Here is a 24,515-nt window from a genome sequence, read left to right as displayed (position 1 = left end):
GGTCTCTAGTTTTTCCAGACCTCACTGCAATCACAATACATTCTGCCCTTTCCAATTTAATGGAGGGAGTCATTTTGAATTTACCAAGAGCCCAAGCATTCCTGGGGAAGGAAATCCTACCTGTTGTGGGGTATGAAGAATATCATGAGCAACAGCTGTTGAAACAATGGCTCTTTTATTTCCTTTGTTGGGCTGCAAAGAAAGAGATAAGCCAGCCACGAGTTGTACCCCTAGGTCTGTGATGGTGACCCGATCATCCAGTACTATGACTGTCTTCTCAGCCAAGATGGAATCAGAGAGAGGTGAGAGGACCTGAAAAAATAAGCACCAGATCATGTATTTCCTTGTCTTTGGTTTTGCGTCCCTGGCATCAAGCACAGATCCTGGCACATACTAGGGACTTTGTAAATGATTATGGCATTGAGTTCTTCTTCAGGCAGACAGTGAAAAACTAAAGTGAAATGTACAGATTTGGTTTTGTTTTGTAGGGAAGAGGGTAGTTCTGGATCATTAATTTCACTGACATGGGAACTCCCGGAAATGGACATTTCCACTGACCCAGATCTGCAACTCATTTTATAATTTTTTTTTACTGATTTTATGACTCTTTAATGATTTAAAGAGTATCCTGGGGGTACCAGAAAGTTAAACATCTTCCTGGGGTGGCCTAGCTAGTATGGGTCTGAGATAGGATTTGAATCCAGTTCTTGTCAACTCCAAGGCTGACCCTCTCATCCACTGTGCCAACGCTGCCTCTTGAAGAGAGGAAAATAAACCTCGATAATCACTGATGTTTTCTTTTCAATCATAACTTTGTCACAATCATTTTAAACCCCATAATTGATGTTTCCACCAAACGTCCTCCCAATTTGCAACTAAATGAACGCACTTGCCAAAGTGGTCCATAAAAGCACTTCTTAATTGTTCAATTACATTCGCCAATAGAAGACGACAGCATCCTAAAGATATCAGCGCGACCCATTTCCTTCCTTTGATCTCTCTAACAGCCAGCACAGTGCTCCCTTCTGTAATAACACTCAGATTTAATTGGATGACAAGTATCTATATCTTCTAAATAATAATAACAGAAACAAGTATTAATAGGACAGGCATGAGGACTGGACTTGTGAATTTCCTGTCGAGAATTCTCAGATGAAGAAATTCCCTCTACCATGTAGTTCACTACCTTCTTTACAAACTATAGTCTTAAAGACATCTCTCTAACCAGTAATAATACTGAAAATATATAATATGACTATAATAGAATAATATATAATATGTGCAATAATAATAATAATAAAATAATAGAGACAATGTGACACAATGGATAAAGAACCACCTTCGAAGACAAGAAGACTTGGGTTCAAGTCTCTAATCAAAGGCAAACTAGTTGTATGATCCTAGGTTCAAGCACTTAAATTATTTCAGTGTTCTAGGTAATTCTCTAAAGCAAAATTTCCTAAATTGGGGTCCATTGATGGATTTCAGGGGGTCTATGAACTTGGACCAATAACTGTATCTTTATTGTTGCTAGACTCTAACAGAAATTTATCATTTTCATCAACTATTTAAAAGTATGATTCTGAAAAAGGTCTCATGGGCTTCCCCAAATGGCCAAAGAATTCCATGATTCAAAGTTCCTTATATGAATCAAATCACAGTTCTAATCCCTATCCTTATCTTTACCAATCAAAATAGTCATCCTATAAATGGGTCTTCGAAGAGACTGAAAAAAATATTTTCCAAATAAATGTTCCCTCTGCTCACCCAATGGCATAATTAAAAATATTTTGGTAGCCACAGGTCTCCTGGGAAAGTAGTAGGTTGCTAAGGGTGGCAAAATTGCAAATGGATTTGCTTCTTGGAACACCATGGGGGCACAAGACTGCTAGAGGAAACCTAATGGTGTCCAGAGAAAAAGCAAAAGTCCTTGAGACCATGACATATGAGGATCAAACAGAAACCTAGAGAAGATTCACAGGTGATGATGAGAGCTATCTTGGAAGTGTTTGAAGGGTCACACAAAAGAGTAATTAGATTTATTCTGCTTGGCTCCAGAGGGCAGAATAAGTCACAAAGGGTAGGAGTTATAAGAAAAAGAATATCTTCATGCTAGGTCACTAGGACAATAAATATTTATTAAGCATCTACTATGCCCCCCCCCCCAAATTAAATAACAACATCTCACAATTCTCACAATTAGAACTAATCAAAAGGAGAATCTAAGGGAAAAGGGGGTCGGTCCTCACTGGACACCTTCAAGCAAAGGCTGGATGGCCACTTGTTGGTTCTAGTGTTAATGGGATCAGATAAGACAGCCTCTGAAGCGCCTTCCCACTTGGAAATTCGGTGGCTCTTGGATTCTGTATTCTAAAAAAGTCCTTCTACCTCAGTGAACCTCTGGTTGGCCACTATGCATGACAAACCAAAGAAGAAACCACTATGGCAGATTAAGCAATTCTGATATCACCGCTTTCTGCAAAACTCAAAGGTGACATAAGTGACAATATTGACAGGCCCTTTCGCAAGTGCCCAGCTTGCATTCTCAGTACTCAATAGAAAGAAGGTACCAAACCAAGGATTTTGTTTTGGCTCAAACGAATAGGGTTTTTCCTTCTTGACTTAAAGTCTTGCACACTTCAAGCCACACATAACTGGCAGAATTGAGCTTGAGTTTCAAAGAACTATGGCTATCTTCGCAAAGTTCACAATTTTTTGGTCAATAATAATAAGCAAGGAAAAATAGCATTAAAATGTGGTAGCTAAAATGATCCCTCTAGTGCAAATATCAATAATATGGAAATAGGTCTTGATCAATGACACATGTTAAACCCAGTGGAATTGTGTGTTGGCTATGGGAGGGGGGTGAGTGGAGGGGAGGGAAAGAACATGAATCATGGGGAAAATATTCTAAATTAATTAATTAAATAAAATTTTCCAAAAGAAAAAGAAACCAGTTGAAAAGAAAAAAAAAGAATGTGGAAGCTAATAGATGATATAGATGGTATAGTGGACAGAAGACCAGGCCAGGAGTCAGGAAGACCTGAATTCAAATTCCACCTCAAATACAAGTTGTGTGACTCTGATCAAGCTACTAAACTTCTGCCTCAGTTTCCTCAGCTATAAAATGGGGCTAATAACAAGAGCTACCTCCCTGGGTTATTGTGAAGATCAAATGAGATCATAATTGCAAAGCATTTAGCACAATGTTTGACTATTATTATTATTATTATTATTATGGCAGGAAGGGTGTAGAATTCTATTCATTGCTCATTTTAATACTGCTTTTATGGACAAGGGAGTCCTTTTATGTTCCTTTCCACTGTTGTTGTAAACCATGTTTCATACTTCTTAAATAACAGTAAATTTCTAAGAATTTCAAATTATTTCAGTCCATGGATTTGAATATGTAACTCATCTTTCTCTAACCATGTGTATGTGTGTGTGTGTGTGTGTGTGTGTGCATTTGTTTATTTCTTATACCTGCACTGTTGTTATTCCCTGCTCACGACCGACCAGCGTCCTGCCATCTTGTAACGTGGCAATTCTTGGTTCTTCCACCTTCATGAAATCTGTTACTAGATCGGTGATGTCAAACTGCCAATCAGAGCCCAACATATAGGTCAGCTGGCCTCCTAAATCCAAGGACTCCGCCACAAATTGGGTCAGCACACGCACCATGGCATGCTGGTACTGAAGGGTGCAGCCTCGCCCTTTCTTTTCATCATCCTCATCGTCTTCGCTGTCCCGAGTGGGCCTGAAAATCAGCATCATGGGAAAATGTGAGTTAAGCAACCAAATGAGCTTGATCCTTACAGGAGAGATTGTAGAAAGTAAGTTTAAGTCATTGGCAGCATGAAAAGAGCCCTATAAAAAGAAATACTCAATAACAACATTTCTATTAATAAAAAGCTAGAAACAAAATGTGAGCCCAGTCACTGGGGGATAACTGAGCAAACTATGGTTACATGAATGTAATGGAATATTATCATGCTTCAAGGAATGAGGAATATGAAAAATTCAGAGAAATGGAGGAAGAATTATATAAAGTGATGCAGAGGAAGGAAAGTGAAGCCAATAGGACAATATATAAAATAACAACAATGATAAAATGAAATAAATAAAATTAACTTTGAGATGCACAACAAAATGATAGCCATCAGGGACATTGTTGATCCCAGGTTGTTAAAAGAAAAGAACTCTTTTTTCCCCCCTCCTTCTTGTTAACAATGGATAAAATGTTTTCAGGAAACATCTTATAGTGGAGTTTGTTTGCATATTCATTAGGTGGTGGTGTGTCAAAATACAATGTGTTGATCATTTTCTTTTTTTTTTAAACATAGTTTCTAGTCCTGGAAGGACCCAAATTGAAAAAGCATGTTAATTAATTATCTAATTAATTAATCAAATATTTCCCCCTTCCTATTGTTAGTCTAGTTCTCTATTGTTGCCCTTTTTCTAGGAGATACTTGTATCTAATTTTTCTGAATCACATTTGATCATCCTGAAATTATTTAGAAAATTCATTTTGAGGATCCCAGTTTATAATTTTATCATTAATAAGAATATTAAACTGCTCATATTTACATAATGCTTTAAAGCTTTCAAGGAACTTGACAGCTATTATCTCATTTGACCCTCCCCAGCAACATCTGTTATTAATATACCAATTTTACAGATGTAAAAAGTGAATCTGAGTGATTAAATAACTTGTCTAGAGGTCATATCAGGGCCAGTGTCAGAGGCTGAATTTGGAACAGATCTAATCCTGTCATTCCTAGTTATCTGTGGATAAAATTTGGTTTTCTTTGTGAGCTCACATTTTGTAATATTCAAGAGACAGAATTGTATCCAACATCTAATAGGAAAAAAAAAAAAGATTTAAAGAGATTAATATCATCTGGGCAAGCCAACATGTTCTCCCTTCACGTCAATTCAATTCAAAGCATCATCTCTGATGAATATTTAAGTGCCTACTATGCACGAGGCAAGAAGTAGAGAATTATAAATAAAAGATGACCGGCCTTAGATTCAGGAAGGCAGGTTCAAGTCGTGCCTCCGATGTATGTCTGCTGTGACATAAATTTCCCATTCATTTCCTTCCTCCAAGAAGATTAGTCAAAGTTGAAAAATGGAAATTGATAATTACTTCAAGTGCCATTAATAGAGAATTAGATAGGAACCCAGAGGATGGGAGTTGCAATATTTCTTCTTTCCCAGCTGTGAGATCAAGAAAGCCCCTGGCCCTCTCATCCTCTGCTTCTCCATCTGCTAAATGAGTGGATTTGACTAGGTGACCATTAAGCTCCATTTCCAACTGAAAACCTCTGATCCTAAAATGTATACTTCCCATCATCAATGTTGGAAACAGCTCAAAAGACCCTACTGTGGGCAGAAGGAGAAGGTCAAAGGGCACAATGTAATTGACTTCCCTGTCAATTCGATGAAGCTCGAAATAGCTAAAGACATTGACACTCTCTCTTGGCACCATGTTTATATTTCCTACAATCCTATAAGGGCCAGCCCTGTCCCTGCTTCCCATCTTCCCTGAATATAACATCAGAATCATCCTAATGCAGAGCCACTCCTCATGAAGGCCATTGCCCAGTTCCAAGGGGGCAGACTTATGATGAGTTGTTATCTTTATTCTCTTCTTGTCTCTTCTTATTTCTAAACCACTGCCAGAGACGCACAATAGGAACAGAATCAGCCTTTAGCAGGGAACGCAGCCTCTGAAAACAATATCATTCCCATTAGTGGGGAGAAGATTTCATTTGGCCGAAATACTTTCTTCCACCCTCTAATTCATTTTCTGTTTACACTGCAGGATGGGCTCCAATGTCCACTTATTTGTCTTTTATTCTGTCCTGAAAATTAGATATTAAACTGCAGGTGGTCTTGGTTTCCCTCATTAGTCCCCCATGCTGTGGAATTCATGGACTTCAAATGCTTCATTTCTTGAGATGATAAGCATTTCTAAAGTTAAGGTGGGGAGGGGCAGAAAATTACTTATTTTTGATGGTGTTTGAGGGCAATTTTCTCTATTCTTTTTTTTTTAAGTGTTTATAATGTTCCTCTCTTTTATACACGCTTTGAAATACCAGTTCTGGGAGAATCATTATGAAAGTAAATGGCTATTGCTTTAAATTGTTTTATGACAAAGCTAGCAAGCAAGAAGAAAGGCATTTCTTAGATCCTTACCTCTCTCAAAGCATTAAGCAAACTCAGTTATATAAGCTGATGCACTGTTGTGTAATTTAACACGGATCCAAGAGTGATCATTTTTCCCCAATCAATTATTGTTATAAATCACACGGCTGACACGTATTTGAAAGAAAGTATAAATAGATTGAGCCCACACAGTCTGTATGTCATCCACTCTGCTTTCCTTCCTCTTCCTCCTCACCATCTCTGGGATATTTGTTGTTGTTCGGTTGTTTTCAGTCGTGTCTGATTCTTCGTGACCTGGTTTGGGGTTTTCTTGGCAAAGGTACTCGGAATAATTTACCCTTTCCTTCTCCAGCTCATTTTACAGATGTGTAAACTGGGACAATGACTGCCCAGGGTCATCCAGCTAGTAGGTAAATCTGAGATTAGATTTTGATTTGAACTTAAGTCTTCTGGATTCCAGGTCCAGCTTCCTACCAACTGCATCACCTAGATGCCCCCACAGGAGGCATCTGTATGACTTCTGAGATTCTAATCACAGGAATCTCAGAGATCATATAAAACACTTCATACTTGAACAAAAATTCCAATATACCTAATGGGTGGTCATCACCCAATCTTTACTTGAAGGGCTCCATGGGAAGCAAAAAGGGAAGAATCCCTCATCTCATAAAGAGGTCCATTCATTCCCCTGCTGTATAACTGATTGTTAAGAAAATTTTCCCTTGAAAAAGAAATAGAAAAAGAAAAAAGAAAATTTTTCTTGAGACAGCTTGGTGGCTCTGTACATAGAGTACAAAGCCTGAAAATGGGAGGTCCTGGATTCAAATCCAGCTTCCGACAACCCTTAAGCTGCGTAACCCTGGGCAAACTGCTTAACCCCAAATTGCCTACCCTTTGTTTCTCTTCTGCCTGGGACTTGAGACAGAAGGTAAGAGTTTAAAAAAAATAAAATAAAATTTTCTCTTCCATTTTCCTCTTTTACAACTCAAGTCCACAAACACTTTTTAAGTGCCAGGCACTGTGCAAAGAGCTGGGAAAACAAAAAAGACAAAAGATAGTCATTCATTTAAGGAGCTCTCAACCTAATGGTGGAGAGATGTGGCAATAATGATGATGCACGAATAAGCTAATATAGGATAAAGAATCAACAGAAGAAAGGGACTAGAATTAAGAGGAATTGGGAAAGGCCTTTTGTTGAAAGTGAGAATTTAGCTAAGATTTAAAAGAAATCAGGGTTCAAGAGGTGAGGGGGGACATGAGGGTCAGTCGATCCATAGAAATGGGACATGAGATGTCTTGTGTGAGGAAGAGCAAGAAGGCTGGTGTCACTGGATCACAGAACATGTGGAGTCCCAATGGCTCCTACTTCTATCCTTTAGGGTCAAGTAGACTAAGTCTAATCTCTCTTTCCTATGAAAACCCCTCAAAAACTTGAAGACAATTATCATGTGCCACCATTCTGTCCTTTCTTCAGGCTTGCCTTTTGATTCAAGTTAAATATCCCCAGTTCCCTCTACCATCCTCAACGATGCCGTTCACCCCTCCCCTGAACACTGTAGCTTCCCAACGACCTGCCTCCAATGGAGCAGCCAGAAATGAACAAAAAGCTCCATGTGTGGTCTGACCACCACAGAATCCAAGCAGAAAACTCTATAATACCTTCATAAGAAATCATGTGTCTCTAATTAACCCTGAGATTGCATTCACTCTGGATTCCTATGAAGCTAATGCCAACTCTTTTTCAGATTCCCTATGGTTTATTTCTTCCCAATTCCAATTCTGCTGCTAACTAGATAAGTGTAACCTTGGACAACTTCTCTGGTGGTCAGCTTTCCCATGTGAAAAATAAGGGAGTTAAACCAGGAATGTGTTGGGAGCCAGATCTGAGTCCAGATCTTCCTGATTCCAGGCCTGGCACACTATCCACTGGGCCATCAAATTACCTCTCCAGTGTTTTGTCTTAAACTTTTACCTTCCAATGTAGTATTAATATTATGCACTGGTTACAAGACAGAAGAGTGGAAATGACTAGATAGTTGGGATTAAGTGACTTGCCCAAGGTCATACATAGTATTGGAGGCCAAATTTTGAACCCAGAACTTCCTATCTCTAGGCCTGTCTTTAGCTTTCCCTCCCCTCCAACATTTCTAAAGAGATATCTGTTCATCTCTCATTACTAAAGAGAGCCAATGACAAAACAGGGGATTAGTCCTTGACTTTACTGTAAATTGTATTTAAATAAGGAAGAGTTGCCCAAAGTCATCAGCCTCACTCTTCTGGAGTCAAAGTCTAAATCAAAAGTCAAGAAGGCAGTGGAGAGCTTAAAAGGGAAAGAAATCAAGATGGTGAATGACTTTGAGTCTATGCTATATTCACATGAGTTAAACTGGGGATGTTAGTGTGGAAAAACAGAGAAGACTCCAGGGAGGAGATGCCAGTGGTCTCCATTTATTTGAAAGGCTTTCAGATAGGATAGAAATTAGACTTGTTCTGTTCACCTAGTGGGCAGAAAACAAAAGCAAAGAGAAGAAGGGGCAAAGCGGCAGATTTAATCTTGATGTCAGAAACAACTTTACTGGCATTAGAGCTACCCTTGAGTGGAATGGGCTACCTTGGGAAGAAGTGGCTTCTCTGAGCACTAGAGGGTCTTAATAAAGTCTTGTCAGGTAACATAATCTAGAGTTTCTTTTCAAACACATGGGTTGCACTACCCAGCCTCTGAGGATATTTCCAACTCCAAAATTATATTATTTTTTTATACCTGGGTGGTTAATAGTATAGAGAGAGTGAAAATTGGGTTTTCTGAGTTTCAACAGGGATTTGAGATGAGGCACAGAAGATGCTTTATAAATTTCTTATCCCTTCTGAGAAAAGAAAAAAAATTGTCTCCAACATTCTTGGAAATGGCAAAAATGAATTCATTATTTCTATAAGAAAGCAGTCCCCTCTCCCCTTACACCTTCATTAAGCCTTACAAATATATCTTGGGTAAAAAAAATGATCTTTTCCAAAGTTCAGCCTCCACAACAGGTATTTCTCATTCTAAGGATAACTGCTTCCAGCTCAGGCCAGCAGAAAATTCTGTGGACTCTCATTACAGAGATTCCTTTCTTTTACCCAAGGCCAAATTTGGATTCTATATAGTTACACATCGTCGCTGTGAAAATGTTAACCTATAACAGCCAGATATCTGTTGTCCCCAAATGTCTCAATTATATCTCCTCTCCACACATACATACCACTTCCAAGTTCTAGACTAAGGGTTCCCCTCATTGGTGAAGTCACAGAAATATGCTTAAGAGCATTGCTCTGCTCTCTGGGGAGAGACATAAAAGCTAGAGTCTGCCCTTAAGAATCTCCCTTTCTACAGGAAGGAAGGAAGGAAGGAAAGGAAGGAAGGAAGGAAGGAAGGAAGGAAGGAAGGAAGGAAGGAAGGAAGGAAGGAAGGAAGGAAGGAAGAAAGGAAGAAAGGAAGAAAGGAAGAAAGGAAGGAAGGAAGGAAAGGAAGGAAGGAAGGAAGGAAGGAAGGAAGGAAGGAAGGAAAAGGAAGGAAGGAAGGAAGGAAGGAAGGGAAGGAAGGAAGGAAGGAAGGAAGGAAGGAAGAAGGAAGGAAGGAAGGAAGGAAGGAAGGAAGGAAGGAAGTAGGAAGGAAGGAAGGAAGGAAGGAAGGAAGGAAGGAAGGAAGGAAGGAAGGAAGGAAGGAAGGAAGGAAGGAAGAAGGAAAGAAAGAAAGAAAGGAAAGAAAGAAAGAAGAAAGAAAGATAGAAGAAAGAGAAGAAAGAAAGAAAGAAAGAAAAGAAAGAAAGAAAGAAGAAGAAAGAAAGAAAGAAAGAAAGGAAGGAAGGAAGGAGGAAGAAACGAAGGGAGGAAGGAAGGGAGGGAGAGAGGAGGGAGGGAGGGAGGGAGGGAGGGAGAAGGAAGGAAGGAAGGAAGGAAGGAAGGAAGGAAGGAAGGAAGGAAGGAAGGAAGGAAGGAAGGAAGGAAGGAAGGAAGGAAGGAGGAAGGAAGGAAGGAAGGAAGGAAGGAAGGAAGGAAGGGAGGGAGGGAGGGAGGGAGGGAGGGAGGGAGGGAGGGAGGGAGGGAGGGAGGAAGAAAGGAAGGAAGGACAGGAGGAAGGGAGGGAGGGAGGGAGGGAGGAAGGAAGGAAGGAAGGACGGAAGGACGGAAGGACGGAAGGAAGGAAGGACGGAAGGAAGGAAGAAGGAAAAAGGGTGGGAGGGAGGGATGGTCCTTCTGACTCCACTGAACTCACCTAGCTGTCTCCATTTAAATACATTCTTGCTAAATTGAATTAAATGTTGTTTTTTATAGCAGAAAGGAAGCCCCTAGAGGACAAGACCTGTTTCACTTTTCTCTTTGCACCCCCAACACCTAGCACAGTGTGCCTGGTCCAAGAAAAGCACTCAAATATTTCTAGAATGGAATTGGATGTCTTGCCAAATCAATACGAGCTTCTCTCTCAGCTTCCTTACCCTGGTGCTCTGGCGAGGGAGAGGAAGAGAGGGTCCATTTTTAGAAAGCACCTGATGGCAGTAATTGAGGCCAACTTGAGGTGGCCCTTTTTAAGTCAGGGCTGTAATAAATGACATTCATTTCCTCTTCAGAATCACGTCTCTTACTTGCTTAGCAAGACACAGTGGTTCGGCTCTACATTTCCCCGGCTTCCACAAATCATTCAAACTCCATTAAATTACATAGTCCCCTTGGACCCTTAACATCTTATTAAGGCCTTTGGAGTGGGCCTAAAAATCCTTCCTCGAGGCAATGAGCTTGCTTTTGGTGCAATACAAGTTTTCCTTAATGTGAAATAACACTTTCGGGTGCTTTCTTTTCTCTGCTCACCTCCAGAGGCTCAGAGAGTTTCAAAATCTTATCTCCTCATAAATTGAATCCTTGTAAATCTCTGTCCCCTAAAGGTTACTAAAATACACCTTTTGTCTTTTCCAGGAGTAAGGAAATTCTAACTGTGGGGCATGTCTATCTAAGATCTTAGAGTGTCAATTTTCTCTTCTGTAGAATGGGGATGAAATCACTTGCACTGGTATAATAGAAAGAATACTGAAAATGGCTGTAGCTTGGTGTGTGTAGCTCTGAATATATCAATACTCTGTTTTATTATCTGTAAAACACAAACAGGTTTGTTTTTTACTAGATAACCTTGAAGGTCCCTTCCAGTTTCAAACTATGATCCTGTGACACTGTCACAACCTCTCTGGATCTCAGTTTCCTTAAGTGTAAAATGAAGATAATAATAGTACCTACCTTCCAGAGTCATTGTAAGAAATAATGTCTATAAAGTGTTCAGCATAGTACCAAGCAAATAGTAGGTACTTAATAAATGTTTGACCTTTTCCCCTTTGCCTTCTCCATTTAATCTTACTCTTCTTTCCTTCTGTAGACACCAGGCTGTCTGTGAGGTGTCCAGCTGTCCAGGGCTGGCCTCTCTAGCATCATTTCTAATCTTGCACTCCTAGATGGACAACGACCCAGGCTGATCCCTTTCCTTAATCCTTTCTTCATCAATATTTGCTCATCTTCTATTTTCTCAGAACCTTGTTCTAAATGTCCCGAGTATCCAGTAAGACAACTTTTTTTTGGTCTCTGTCCTTGGCTTTTCAGTGAGTCCTGCCACACTCCCTATTCAATATTACAAAGATAGGAATTGGACCTATGGTTTTAATTACTATTGGGAACTCCCTGGTAAGAAAAGTCCCTTTACCAATGTAGGTCACAACTTCTCTGCATGTTATAATCATAGAAAGCAACCTAGAGGCAACTCAGAGGTTAAGTGACTTTTCTAGGGCCACAAAAAATCTGAGCCAGAATTGAGCTCCAAGATCAACTCTTTATCTGCTGTACCATCAAGTAACCATGTGAGAATCTCATTATCAACTCATCAAAGGACTAGTTAGGTGCCCAAAGGGCTCTAAATGACTGCCTGCCCTTTCATCCAGCCATACCACTGCTGGGGTTGTCCCCCAAAGAGATATAAGGAAAATATGCATACAAAAATATTTATAGCACTCTTTGAAGTGGCAAAAAAAACTGGAAAATGAGGGAGTGTCCATCGACTAGGAAACGGCTGAACAAATTGTGGCATATGTTGGTGATGGAATACTATTGTGCTCAAAGGAATAATGAACTGGAGGGATTCCATGTGAACTGGAACAACCTCCAGGAAGTGATGCAGAGTGAGAGGAGCAGAACCAGGAGAACATTGTACAGAGAGTGATACACTGTGGCACAATCCAATGTAATGGACTTCTCTACTAGCAGCAATGCAATGACCCAGGACAATTCTGAGGGCCTTATGGGAAAGAACACTATCCACATCCTGAGGAAGAACTGTGGGGGTAGAAACACAGAAGAAAACATATGATTTATCCCTTAATTATATGGGTATAAGGTTTGGGATTTTGGTTTTAAAAGATTACTCTATTACAAAAGTGAATAATATGAAAAGAGGTTTTGAATGGCAATACATGTATAATCCAATGGAATTACTTTTCAGCTTTGGGAGGGGGGGAAGAGTGGAGAGAGAGAATATGAATCATGCAACCATAGAATTTTTTTTAAATTTTTTAAAGAAAATATATATTTTTTTAATTTTTAAAAAAGATATTCCTTGATAAATACCAAAAAAAAAGTTGGAGAAGGAAATGGCAAACCACTCCAGTATCTTTGCAAAGAAAACTCCAAATGAGGTCACGAAGAGGTAAATACAGATGAAACAACTGAACTACAGTTTGGCCCCATTACTTAACAAAGGAGCAAAATGAAGCCTGGCAAGAACAATGACTCATCCAATGTCACACAGGTAATAAGTGCCATCTGACTTAATAGTCATTGGTTTTTCCAGGAAAAGGAAAATGAGAAGTGTATTATTCTTTCCTATAATATAAAAAGAATGCTTTCTGTATAATAACACTTCCCTTTTATGCTCATCTAGGGGTACTTAGATTAGGGATAAGATCTATTCAAATGTAGTTCTTGGGGCACTTTATTTTTCCCTCATTTTAAATTTTTTCCCCATTTTATGTACAAACAATTTTTGAAAAATTTTTTCACATTTTAGAATTCAAGCTTTCTCCCTTCCTACCCACCCCCACCAGGGGTGCATGGTCTTATATAGGTTAGAGTCATCCTTTCAGATGATATATATTTCCATATTGTTCTTGTAATGATATAACACACATATAACAGAAATCTCATGAAGGAAATATAGTGAAGCTAGCCTGCTTTGATCTGCACTCTGATGCCAACAGTTCCTCCTTTGGCTGTAGATGCCATTTTCATCCTGAGTCTCCTGTAGTTATCTTGGACACTTGCTTTGCTGAAGTAATGGGTTAGTCCTTCACAGTTCTCATTACATAATATTTCTTATACTGTATACATTGTTTTCCTTGTTCTACTCATTTCACTTTGCATCAGTTCATATGTCTTTCCAGGTTTCTCTGAACTCATCCTGTTCATCATCATTCCTTATAGTGAAAATTATTCCATTACAACCATATACCACAATTTGTTCATCCATTCCCTTGGGGCCCTTTAGCAATCAATTCCCCTTGGGACAGGGTGATAGGAAAGAAGGTGGACAATCGGTCTTCTATATAGCAACAGTAGCCACAGTAAGCCTTTCCTGATCTCTCCTCTCTCTTTCTACCCTTTGGGGGTTTATTTGAATACTTTCTCACTCCTAAAATTACTTTATACAATTTTGTGCCTTATTTTCACTCTATTTTTACTCTATCCATGCCCTCTCTGCTCTCCTTAAGGACAAGGGCTGTTTAATCCTTAGCAGCTAAGATAGTGCCTTTCACATGTCATTCAGTTGTTTCAGTCATCCCTGACTCTTCATAACTCCATTTGAGCTTTTCTTGGCAGATACTAGAGTAATTTGCCATTTCCTTCTCCAACTCATTTTACAGATAAGAAAACTGAGGCAAGAAGGGTTAAGGGACTTGCTCAAGGACACACAGCTAATAAGTATCTGATGTCAGATTTGAATGCAAAAAAATTAATCTTATTACTCCCATGCCCAGCATACTATCTACTGCACCACCTAGCTACTCTGCTTCAAACAAAGTTGGTGCTTAATAAAAGATCTGTGAAATGGAATGAATGACTTGTTTCTGCAGTGTTTGCAAACTGAATTGTTAAAGTTATCACTATGAAGATGAAAATCAGTCTTTGATGATCTTCTAAAGGATGTGGAAGAATTCAGAGGCAGCACGGTAGAAGATTGGACTGATAGTTCTAAGGCTTAGATCTTTGTTCCAGCTCTCCTGTTAGCTGAGGGGTGTTGACCAGTCACTTCCACTCTCTGGTCTCAATACATGGAAGAGCCCTTAGCTTTGTTCTCTTTAGTCATAGAAGGCAGAACTAGAAATTCACTCCCTCCTAAAACAGCGCATTCCACTATTTTTTAAATCTTTACCTTCTGAATTAGAATCAATACTAAGTATGGGCTCTAAGGCAGAAGAGCAGTAAGGGCTAACTAGGCTATTGAGGTTAAGTGACTCACCCAGGGTCACACAGCTAGAAAGCCTCTAAGGCCAGATTTGAACCCAGATGAGCTTCAGTCTTCAGGCCTGGCTCTCAAACCACTGAGTCACTTACCTGCCCTAACTCATTCTACTACTACAGAGCTCTCATTGATAGAAAATTTTTCCTTAAAAGGAGGGGTCTCTGAGGTCCCTTCCATCTGTGAAATTCATGATTCTGTGCTTCTGAGAGTTCTCTTCTACAAAATGAAAGGTCTGGACCAGTTGTACTCCGAAGTTACTTCCATCTCTAACAGTTGAATGGAAGTTCCCTGAGGATAAGGTCTGTTGTATTTCTGTCTTTGACTTTATTTCACCTGTAACTAGTATCCTACATTGAATGAGAGATCTTAAGCTAAAAAAGACTTCAATGGACACCTAGCCCAATGACCTCACTTGAAAGGTCACCCATCTTTGCTTTAGAGCTAGCTGGAATCTCAGAAGCCATTCAATCCAATCTCTCTCCTTTTTCAGATGAGAAAACTGAGGCCCAGGAGAGCTGCGTCTTCCCAAGAACAGACTCTAAAGACATCACCCATATCACTTTACCATTTTACATTTCTGATCAGCCACAGTCAGATTCAGTGTACATTGGCCCTGATGTAGGGATGTCATGTTGGTCCTCTTCAAGTCTGAAGGATGACAGCCAGCCAACCATAAGCAGAAAGTAAATGTCACAGGTGTCATTTGAACCCATGTCCTCTGGTTCCAAAGTCCATTCTCTTTCCTTGATATCATGCAGTTCCTGACACACAATAAGCACTTTAAAAGATGATTGTTGAATTGAATTGTGATAAACACAATTAAATGCATTCAATAGAAAATATCAGCTCTTTACAACAGCCTTACTTAGATTCTTCTTTCTTAGAAAACTCTGGACTCTCAATACCACCAGGCTTATAGATTCCCTCTGCCTGAATAGAGATGGCTTCTTTTTAGACCAGGGCAGAGCCAGAAAGCAGCCTGGATTTCAATAGGAACAAGTACTTTCTAGGGCTCTGTGTAATCAGGCCCCATTAAGGTTCTTCCTTTATCTGATGTAAATGTCAAGATTCCCAGGTTGTATTAATCTAATGTAATCTTCAAAAGCTCCCCCTTTCCAGGAGGAAATGTCTCCTCTCTGCCCAGATGAGAAGATTTCCTTAGGTGTTTTATTAATATACCATTCTGAGATCCCAGAATGCTGAATAATTCAAAGTTTGTTTAGCAGGGAGAGCGAATCATCCCCTAATTTCTGTTTTATCTTATCTTTGTTCCTCTTTCACTCATTCACACACTCCCTACCCAACTCCTGAAATTGCTTGCCGGTCATACATGCTGACACACTCTCTCTATTGCTGCTGGAGAGGGAAGGCCTTGTGCTTTGATTCAGAGGCTCAGGTTTGCTCTTGACTTTAGTATACAGTTCATCCCTGCAGAAAAATGACTGCTATGATTTTTTTGAGGATCAGGAACAGGTTACATTATAGTACCACTGATGAAGCATATGAGAGAATTAAAGATGCCACCAGAAATACACAGGGCCAGAAAATTAAAGTTTTTAAAAGGAAAAAAAAGAGCAATTAGTCATGTAATGAGAGTAAAGAATACCTCTAATGGTCAGGGCCATTGATCCACTAAAATGTCAAACAATCTAGAGAAAGTCACCCAGTTTGTTGTGTTTCAAGTATTGCTTTTTCCTCAGAGGGCCATGTTCATTGGATTGCTCCCCTTTGTTCACAGGATAAAATATAAACTCCAGAATATTCTATTCAAGGACTCATATAATCACAGTCTCCATTTCCAAGCCTTGTTTTTCTATTATTCACCATGATGACTCTACATTCTTGATTTGTTAATTGCTCCCTGAACTCATCCATCTCTAAACATTCATTTGTGCTGAGTGTAGACCTCTCCCTCTTTGCCACTTAGAATTCTCCAAAAAAAAAAAAAAAAAAAAAAAAGAATTCTCCAATTTCTTCAATGCACAACTCAGGTGCCACTTCTTTATTAAATCTTCCTTGATTTCCCCCTTTGGAAATTTTCCTAGAGCATTTAACATGGATTTCTCCTTTATCTCTTGACCCCTTCATGCCCTACAATGTATTATGTGTATCTCTGTAAATGTTATTTCCCTTGCAATGGAATAGAAGCACCTTGATGGTAGAAGCTCTCAATTTTGAAAATTCTAACTATGTATAAGACCTTATACAGTATAAGTCTTCAATAAATACTTGTGAAATTGAAGGCACAATCAAAGACATCTACCTACCAAATACCATTACCAACAAGCCATTGCTTTGTGTAATGCTTTTCCATTTAAAGCATAATTTATTGGCATGGTTGGGCAAACCACTTGACCTAGATGTGCCTCGGTTTTCTCCTCTGTAAAGTAGGAGAGCTGAACTAGATGGATCTATGAAGTATCTTCCACTGACCTTTTCTCACATGTGGGAGGGAAGGCAAATATAGTTATTCTTTTTACACAAATTGGGAAACTGAGATAGGGAGCTACTCAAGTTTGAAAACCTATGTGGTAGGTGGGGCTAAATGTCTTCTCTCCTAGTCTAAATATTCTTTTCATATAGACCTGGATCCAAACAGCTTCATAATCACAGCAATATTATAATAACAGTAATTATTATGTATTGTGAATAACAATGCTAATATTCATAATAAACTATAAATATATAGCACTTTGAGATTTCCAAAGTGATTTACAAATATCTCCCTTTTATTCTCATGACAACTCTGGAGGGTAAGAGCTAATATGACTCCTATTTTACAGATGAGGAAACTGAAACAGACAGAGGTGAAATGACTTGATGACTTGCTCCGAGTCACAGAGCTATTAAGTGTCTAAGGGTAGTTTTGGAAACCAGACTTCCTTACTACAGAGCCCTGTCCAAAGTACCACCTTAGATTTCACAGCAACCCTTCCCAACACTTCTTTTTGACCACCCCAATTCCACTTCCAGATGAAGACAGTGCTCTGTCCATGGTACCACCTTGGAATTCATAGCACTCCCCCAAAAGGCTCTTCCTGGTCACCCCAATTCCTCCTCTCTTACCTTTTGTTGGGAGCAACGGGGATTCTCCATCCCTTGATCTGACTCAGCTCTGTGTCTGAGATCTCAATCTGCAAAGGCAGCCTTGGGACCCAGACGGTCACTTCTAGCTGAGTAGTGAAATGCTGGTAGGTGAAGTTCACAATGGTGTCGACTTTACTCTTCATCTCCTTTCCATTCACAAAGATGGAGTCACAGTTATCCGAAACCTGTAGGGGTGGGAGAAATCTCGAGATGCATTATGGGTGGCAGGGCAGAGCAGGGCAGGACAGGTAGGGGGGAAGTGGGGAGATGCTCAAGTTCACGCTAGAGAGCCAACCCTCATTTATTAGCCTCCAAAACAACACTAATAATATGAACTGTACACACAGTAATTTGTGTGTTCTAATTAGTAGCAAACAGTGATAAATGGACCCCAGGGAAAGCATTCTGCGTTGCTCAATCCAGATGAGGAAAACTACAAAAAATAATTGCACAGTTACATAACCATTCCTGTGTTTCCACCAACTCTCTCCCCCCACCCAACTCTCCTCTCCCGTCTAAATGCCAGATGTATTCAACCTCACATGAATCAAACTTCCAGGTACATCAATTTGTATGCTTGCTACAATTTTTTTTAAAAAATGCATAAAAGATGGCCATATGTTTCAAACAAATTACTTTGTTCTCAGCCATAAACAGGATGGGGGAGGTGGAAATGGAAGGACAGACCCAGGAACTGTAGAGTTTTTTGATAAATTAGAATCTCGGAAAGTAAAGTACTTAGGAAATAAAAACCAAGCTCGAGCATAATTATTTTCAAACATTTAAACTGTAATCTGAGAGCACACAAGTGAAGAAGTAACTCTTCTTTCTGTTAAGGCCACTAGCTTTAGCTATAGAAGGCGTTACTGTACAGTGGAAAAGAATTAGGGAATTTGAAAGCAAGAACCTGGCTTCAAATTCTGACTCTGCCAATTCCTAGCTATGTGACCTTGGACAAATCGCTTCATTTCTTTGGGCCTCAGTTTCCTTATAAGTAAAATGAAGCAATAGACTCCCTTTAGCTCTATGTCTATGATCTTATGTTTTTTTTTGATAAAGGGTTTTCAAAAGACAGCAACTGGGATGGCAAATGGACCATAGTCTAGTCCACAGATTTCTATTTTTCCCACAATAACAGCATGGAGGATTTTGTCAAATGCTTTGCTAAAATCTAGGCAAACTAAATGCAGGGGCAACTAGGTGGTACAGTAGATGGACTGCCAGTCCTGGAGTCTGGAGGACCTGGGTTCAAATTTGACCACAGACACTTCATAGTTGTGTGACTCTTGGTGAGTCACTTAATCCATGTTGCCTAGCCCCTGTCCTTCTGTCTTAGAGCTGTAACTAAGAAGAAAGTAAAGGGGTTTTTTAAAGTAAATAAACCATACATAGGTTGCCTTGATTCATCAGTAATCCCTATCACAAAAGGAAATGAAGTTGGGCCAATACTAGCCTTTCTGGATGAAGCCACCATGCCAGCTCTTAGTGAGGTTCCTAAATGTCTCTGTGCATCCTCACTGACTTTTCCAGCCAGAAACTATGCAGGCATTCTTTGAAGTCCTCTCTTTTTTTTATTACCTTTCTCCTAGGCTTCTATATGCTTTTTTAACTAAAGAATTGCACTTAAAATAATGATTCACATTTACATAATATTTTAACATTTGTCAAGCACTTTACATATATATATATATATGCACATACACATACATATATACATAAATACATACACATCTCATTCAGTCCTCACAACAACCCTAGGAAGTAGATGCTATTATCCCCATTTTAGAGATGAGGAAGCTGAGCTTAAATGAGTGTGTGACATCATCATTATCATCCACCATAAGAGCTAACATTTACATAGAACTTAAAGACTTTCCAAGCACTTTATAGACACTATCTTATTTGATTCTCACAACAGTTCTGGGGGTGAGGTGCCATTATTACCCCCATTTTTCAGAAGAAGAACCTGAGGCTAAGAGGAATTAAGTAATATATCACTGCCACTACTACCACTGCTACTACTACTACTGTTACAATGATGACTATCACTACGACTACTACTACTACTACTACTAATAATAATAATAATAATAATGATAATGATAATAATAATAATAAATAGCTAACATTTATGCAGTGCTTTAAGGTCTGCAAAGGGCTTCACATATGTTATCTGATTTGATCTTCAAAACCACCCTGGAAGGTAAAAGTTATTTTTATCCCCCTTTTACAGATAAAGAATATGAGGCTGAGAAATTAAGTGACATCACCATCACCACCACCACCATTATCATCATCATTACTACTACTTCTACTACTGCTGCTATTACTGTTGGGCTGCTGCTGCTGCTGCTACTACTACTACTATTACTTCTACCACTACCACTATTACTGCCACTACTCACAATGTTTATTATTACAACAGCTAGCATTTACCTAGTGTTTAAAGGTTTACAAAGGATTTTACATCTTATTTCCCTGGGTCTTCCCAACAATCCTGGGAGGTAGTTGCTATTATTATCCTCCTTTTACAGTGGAGAACACTAAGGCTGAGGGAGGATAAGTGATTTGACCCAAAGTCACATAGCTAAGTAAATATCTGAGGCAGGATTTGAAAACTAGCCTTACTGGTTCCAAGGCCAGAACTACACGAATTTCCTCTAGTGCTGCTAATGAGTGCTCATAGCATATTGCATGAGTAGGTAGTTGGTGTCTAATAAATGCTTATCAATTGATAGTTTTCCAGGGTCCTATCACTTTCTAAGGCAACTTATTCTATTTCAAGGTGATTCCACTGACTAGGAAAATTTTCCCTGCATTAAAGAAAAGCCATGTACACATTTTATTTCTGTACATACTTTAGTTCCAATTAGATTCTAAGCTCTTTGAGGGCAGGGAATGCATTTTATTTATCTTCTTATGTTTCTTGGTACCTAAAAGAACAAAGCCTTGTACACAGTAAAGACTCAGTAAACATTCACTGGAATTAATTTTGTGTCATTTTTAGCTTGGGGGTGAATTATGGAATTTCCTCTTTAGTGGATTTATCAATTTTGCTTTGCCCAGGGGAACATGTCAATGAATTAGCTACATTCCCAGAGCTATTCACACTGAGTAAGAGAGAAGGACCAGAAGTGTGCTGCTGGGGTAGGGACAATTAGAATGGAATTAAACATTGACAAAGATAATGTACAAAACAAAGAATACAAGGATGGATATTTGAGCACTGTGAATTTATAGAAGGATAAAGACATATTGTTACATGAATATCACTGGGAGAGGGGACATCTCTAAAAACAACAAAACAAATTTTCTTAAACTCCAAAACAATGAGAGTTCCTCAAGGAGCTCACTTTGATTCTGGTAACTCCAAAGAATAGGCAGTCCCTCAAAAGTCCCTCTACTTAAAACTTGAGCTAGGGGCAGCTGGGTGGCTCAGTGGATAGAGGTCTAGACCTGGAGACCAGAGGTCCTTAACCTCAGATATTTCCTACCTATGTGACCCTGTGCGAGTCACTTAACGCCCATTGCCTAGCCCTTACCACTCTTCTGCCTTGGAACCAACACTTACTATTAATTCTAAGATGGAAGGTTAAAAAAAAGGATTGAGCTAACTTCTACCCTTCATTCATGGAGGAGAACACAAGCAAAATTCAAGTCCCTACTCATCCATACTGGATTCTCTGCTCTCAATGAGTACAAATAGAAAGCAGGTTCATTGGTGGCAGGCCCACGTGTGGCAGGAAATGAACTCGGCATGAATAACATCACATCCCTTTCCTCAAACCCTAACCACTTTTTCCACTATCCCTATTTCTGCTGCTGATGCTGCTGGCTACCTAGGTTCACAATTTTGAAGTCATCTTTGTATATTTAACCCACAGTAGTGAAAAATCTAGATGTCAGCCAATAAGCATTTATTGAGCACCTACTATGTGTCAGGTACTATGCTAATTTCAAATACAAAGAAAGGCAAATGGCAGTCCTTGTTCTTGAGGACCTTACAGTTTAAAGGGAAAGACAGTATGCAGTTTGTTCATACAAACAAGCTATGGATGAAATGAATTGATGATTATCAATAGAGGGAAGGTATGTTAATCCAATCTCAGGTGCCAAAAACTATGAAAATAAAATCAAGCACTTCCCTTCTTTTTTATGGTTGCCTGTCATTCTGTGAAATGGGTATATTTAGCTTGGGAAAAGAATATTTAAGAGGCATATGTTAATATTTAAAGGAATGACTTGTATAACACAGGGCAGATAAGTGACACAGTTGTTTGAGTGCTAGGCCTGGAGTTAGCATGATGAGTTTCCCTGAGTTCAAATCCATCCTCAGAAACTTCCTAGCTAGGTGATCCTAGGCAAGTCATTTATTCCTGTTTACCTCGGCTTTCTCATCTGTAAAGTGATTCAGAGAAGGAAATGGCATACCACTCCAGGATCTCTGTCAAGAAGTCCCCAAATGGAATCTCAGAGTCAGACATGACTGAAATAACTGAACAAAAACAACAATAGTTACCATTGAAATAGCACCTACTATGTACAAAGAAATGAGCAAAATGCTTTACAAATATTATTTCATTTGTTCCTCACAACAACCCTGAAATAGGTGTTATTATAACCATTTTTACAAGTGAGGAAACTGAGTCAAACATAGTCAAGTAACTTGCCCAGAGTCACACAACTAGTAAGTGTCTGAGATTGAATCTGAATTCAGGTCTTCCTGACTCCAGGCTCAGCACTCTATCTATTGAACCATCTAGCTTCCCCTAAAAAGGATCACCCTTTTTGGCTTGGGTCCAGACAGTAGAATTAGGAACAATAGGTCAAAGGAAATAAGAGGCAGATTTAGGTGTGATAGAAAAATTTGCAATAATTAGAGTTAGTCAAAAGTAGAATGAACTGCCTCAATCAGGGGAAGATGGTAATGAATTCCCCCTCATTGCAGATATTGAAACAAAATCTAGATGTCCACTTTGGAATGCTATAGAGCAGCTCTTTGTTCAGGTAAGGAACAGGCTAAATGGTCTTCCATGTACCTTAAAACCAAGATTCTGTGGAATGGGGATGTTTAGCCTGGGGAAGAGAAGATTCAGAAGAAGAGAACTTAAGACATGAGAGCTCTGTCTTCAAGGATCAGAAAGCCTGATAGGTGAAAGGATTGGTGTCATTCTTCTTGCCCCGGATGGCCAGTACCAGAAGCAATGAGAGTAAATTGCAAAGAGGCAAATTGAGGCATACAGGAGGAGGAAAAGTTTCCTAATAATTAGAATCATCCCAATTAGAGCTGTCCAAGGTAGCCTATTAGATTGTATGACTCTCTGACCTTCCAGATGCTAAACTGGAGTTGCCCTCTCAAATCATGATCAGCTGATAGAAATTAACTATGATTTCCCAGAGGAAAATGGGCCAGTATTAACAGGCATACATGAAGGCAAAAAATAATATCACCCTCAAACCAGCTTTCATATCAGCAGTTCACCAGGGGATGAAAGGAAAGACAAAGGAAAAAATAATTAACAGGAAGCTTTAAACTGACCCTGAGTCTTCGGTGCCACCAATATTACAAACGAGGAGGAATATTTAAAACCTTTGTCATCTCCAACTCACAATGCATCATTGAATGTCTCTGGGAATCTTGGGGCACATTAATCAAGACCATTCATTAATAGGAAGGACAGCAGAAATGATATATTTCAACAGCCCTATCTCAGGAAGCCACAGAAATGGATCTAGGCAGCCTGAGGCAGAACAGAGGGCTTGTCTTCTGACATTCTTCCTTCTCTCTCCAGCAAAACATGGAAGTCTAGCTTTGCTTTTCAATTCAATTCGATTTGATTTAACTCAATTGAATTTGATTCAAGAAACATTTTTAGGCGTCTATAATATGCCAGGAACCACTCTAGGTGTTGGGAATATAGGAACGAGATTGAAACTCCCCCTGTCCTCAAGGGGCTTGCATGTACTAGGGAGTTAATATCAAATATATGTAGAATCCAGAGCAAATATCAAATATATACAGAATAAATACAAAGCTTTGAAGGTAGAGGGGAACACGAATGACTGAAGGCATTAAGAAAGGCTCCTTGGAGGAAAGTGAATATTAATGGGAACAACAGATTTCAAGATGTAGAATGGAGGAAGAGGAGGTGGAGGAGGAGGAGGAGGAGGAGGAGGAGGAGGAGGAGAAAGAACAGTCTAAGCACAGGAGGCAACCTTTGTGAAGTACTGTCATTAATAGGGAGCAGAAATAAGGAAATTCATCTCTCTCCTTCACCTGAAGTGGTCATGAGATCTTGGATTTTACTTAAAGCTAAGACCCTACATAACAGCTAGTCTAACTCTTTCCATTAAAAAAATATTCAAATATCAATTTTTTTAAAAAATTCCAATTTCTCTCCTTTCTACATCCTCCTTAAGAAAAGAAGAAAAACAAAGTCTGTTTCAAATAAGTATAGTCAAGGAAAACAAATTAGTATTAGCTATGTACAGAAAACTATGCTTTAGTTTTCATTGAGTCCATCCTTTTTCTATCTGGAGTTGAATGGTATATTTCATCCTAAGTTCTCTAGAACTGTGATTGGTCACTGTCTCCAGCAGACTTCCTAAGTCTTTCAGTGTTATTTCTCTTTACATTATTGATGGTATTGCCTAAAGTTCTGCTCATTTCACTTCCATCCCCTTCCTTTTACAGATAAAGGAAGAATAAAGTAACTCATCCAAAATGACA

The 24,515-nt window shown here is 39.2% G+C and overlaps 1 protein-coding gene across 1 annotated transcript in view; it reads right to left on the bottom strand.

Moving 5' to 3' along the window:
• TMEM132B (transmembrane protein 132B) overlaps nucleotides 1-24,515 on the bottom strand; it is a 258,328-nt gene that overhangs the window by 11,857 nt on the left and 221,956 nt on the right. Inside the window, exons 3-5 of the mRNA XM_056821906.1 lie at nucleotides 17,765-17,970; nucleotides 3,484-3,757; nucleotides 121-312 (exon numbers count right to left, since the gene is read on the bottom strand). Of these exons, the coding sequence (XP_056677884.1) occupies nucleotides 121-312; nucleotides 3,484-3,757; nucleotides 17,765-17,970 (672 nt within the window). The remainder of the gene's footprint in view (nucleotides 1-120; nucleotides 313-3,483; nucleotides 3,758-17,764; nucleotides 17,971-24,515) is intronic.

This window comes from Monodelphis domestica, chromosome 3 (genome assembly GCF_027887165.1).
Source record: "Monodelphis domestica isolate mMonDom1 chromosome 3, mMonDom1.pri, whole genome shotgun sequence".
NCBI lineage: Eukaryota > Metazoa > Chordata > Mammalia > Didelphimorphia > Didelphidae > Monodelphis > Monodelphis domestica.
This window is presented reverse-complemented; position numbering and strand designations above follow the sequence as displayed.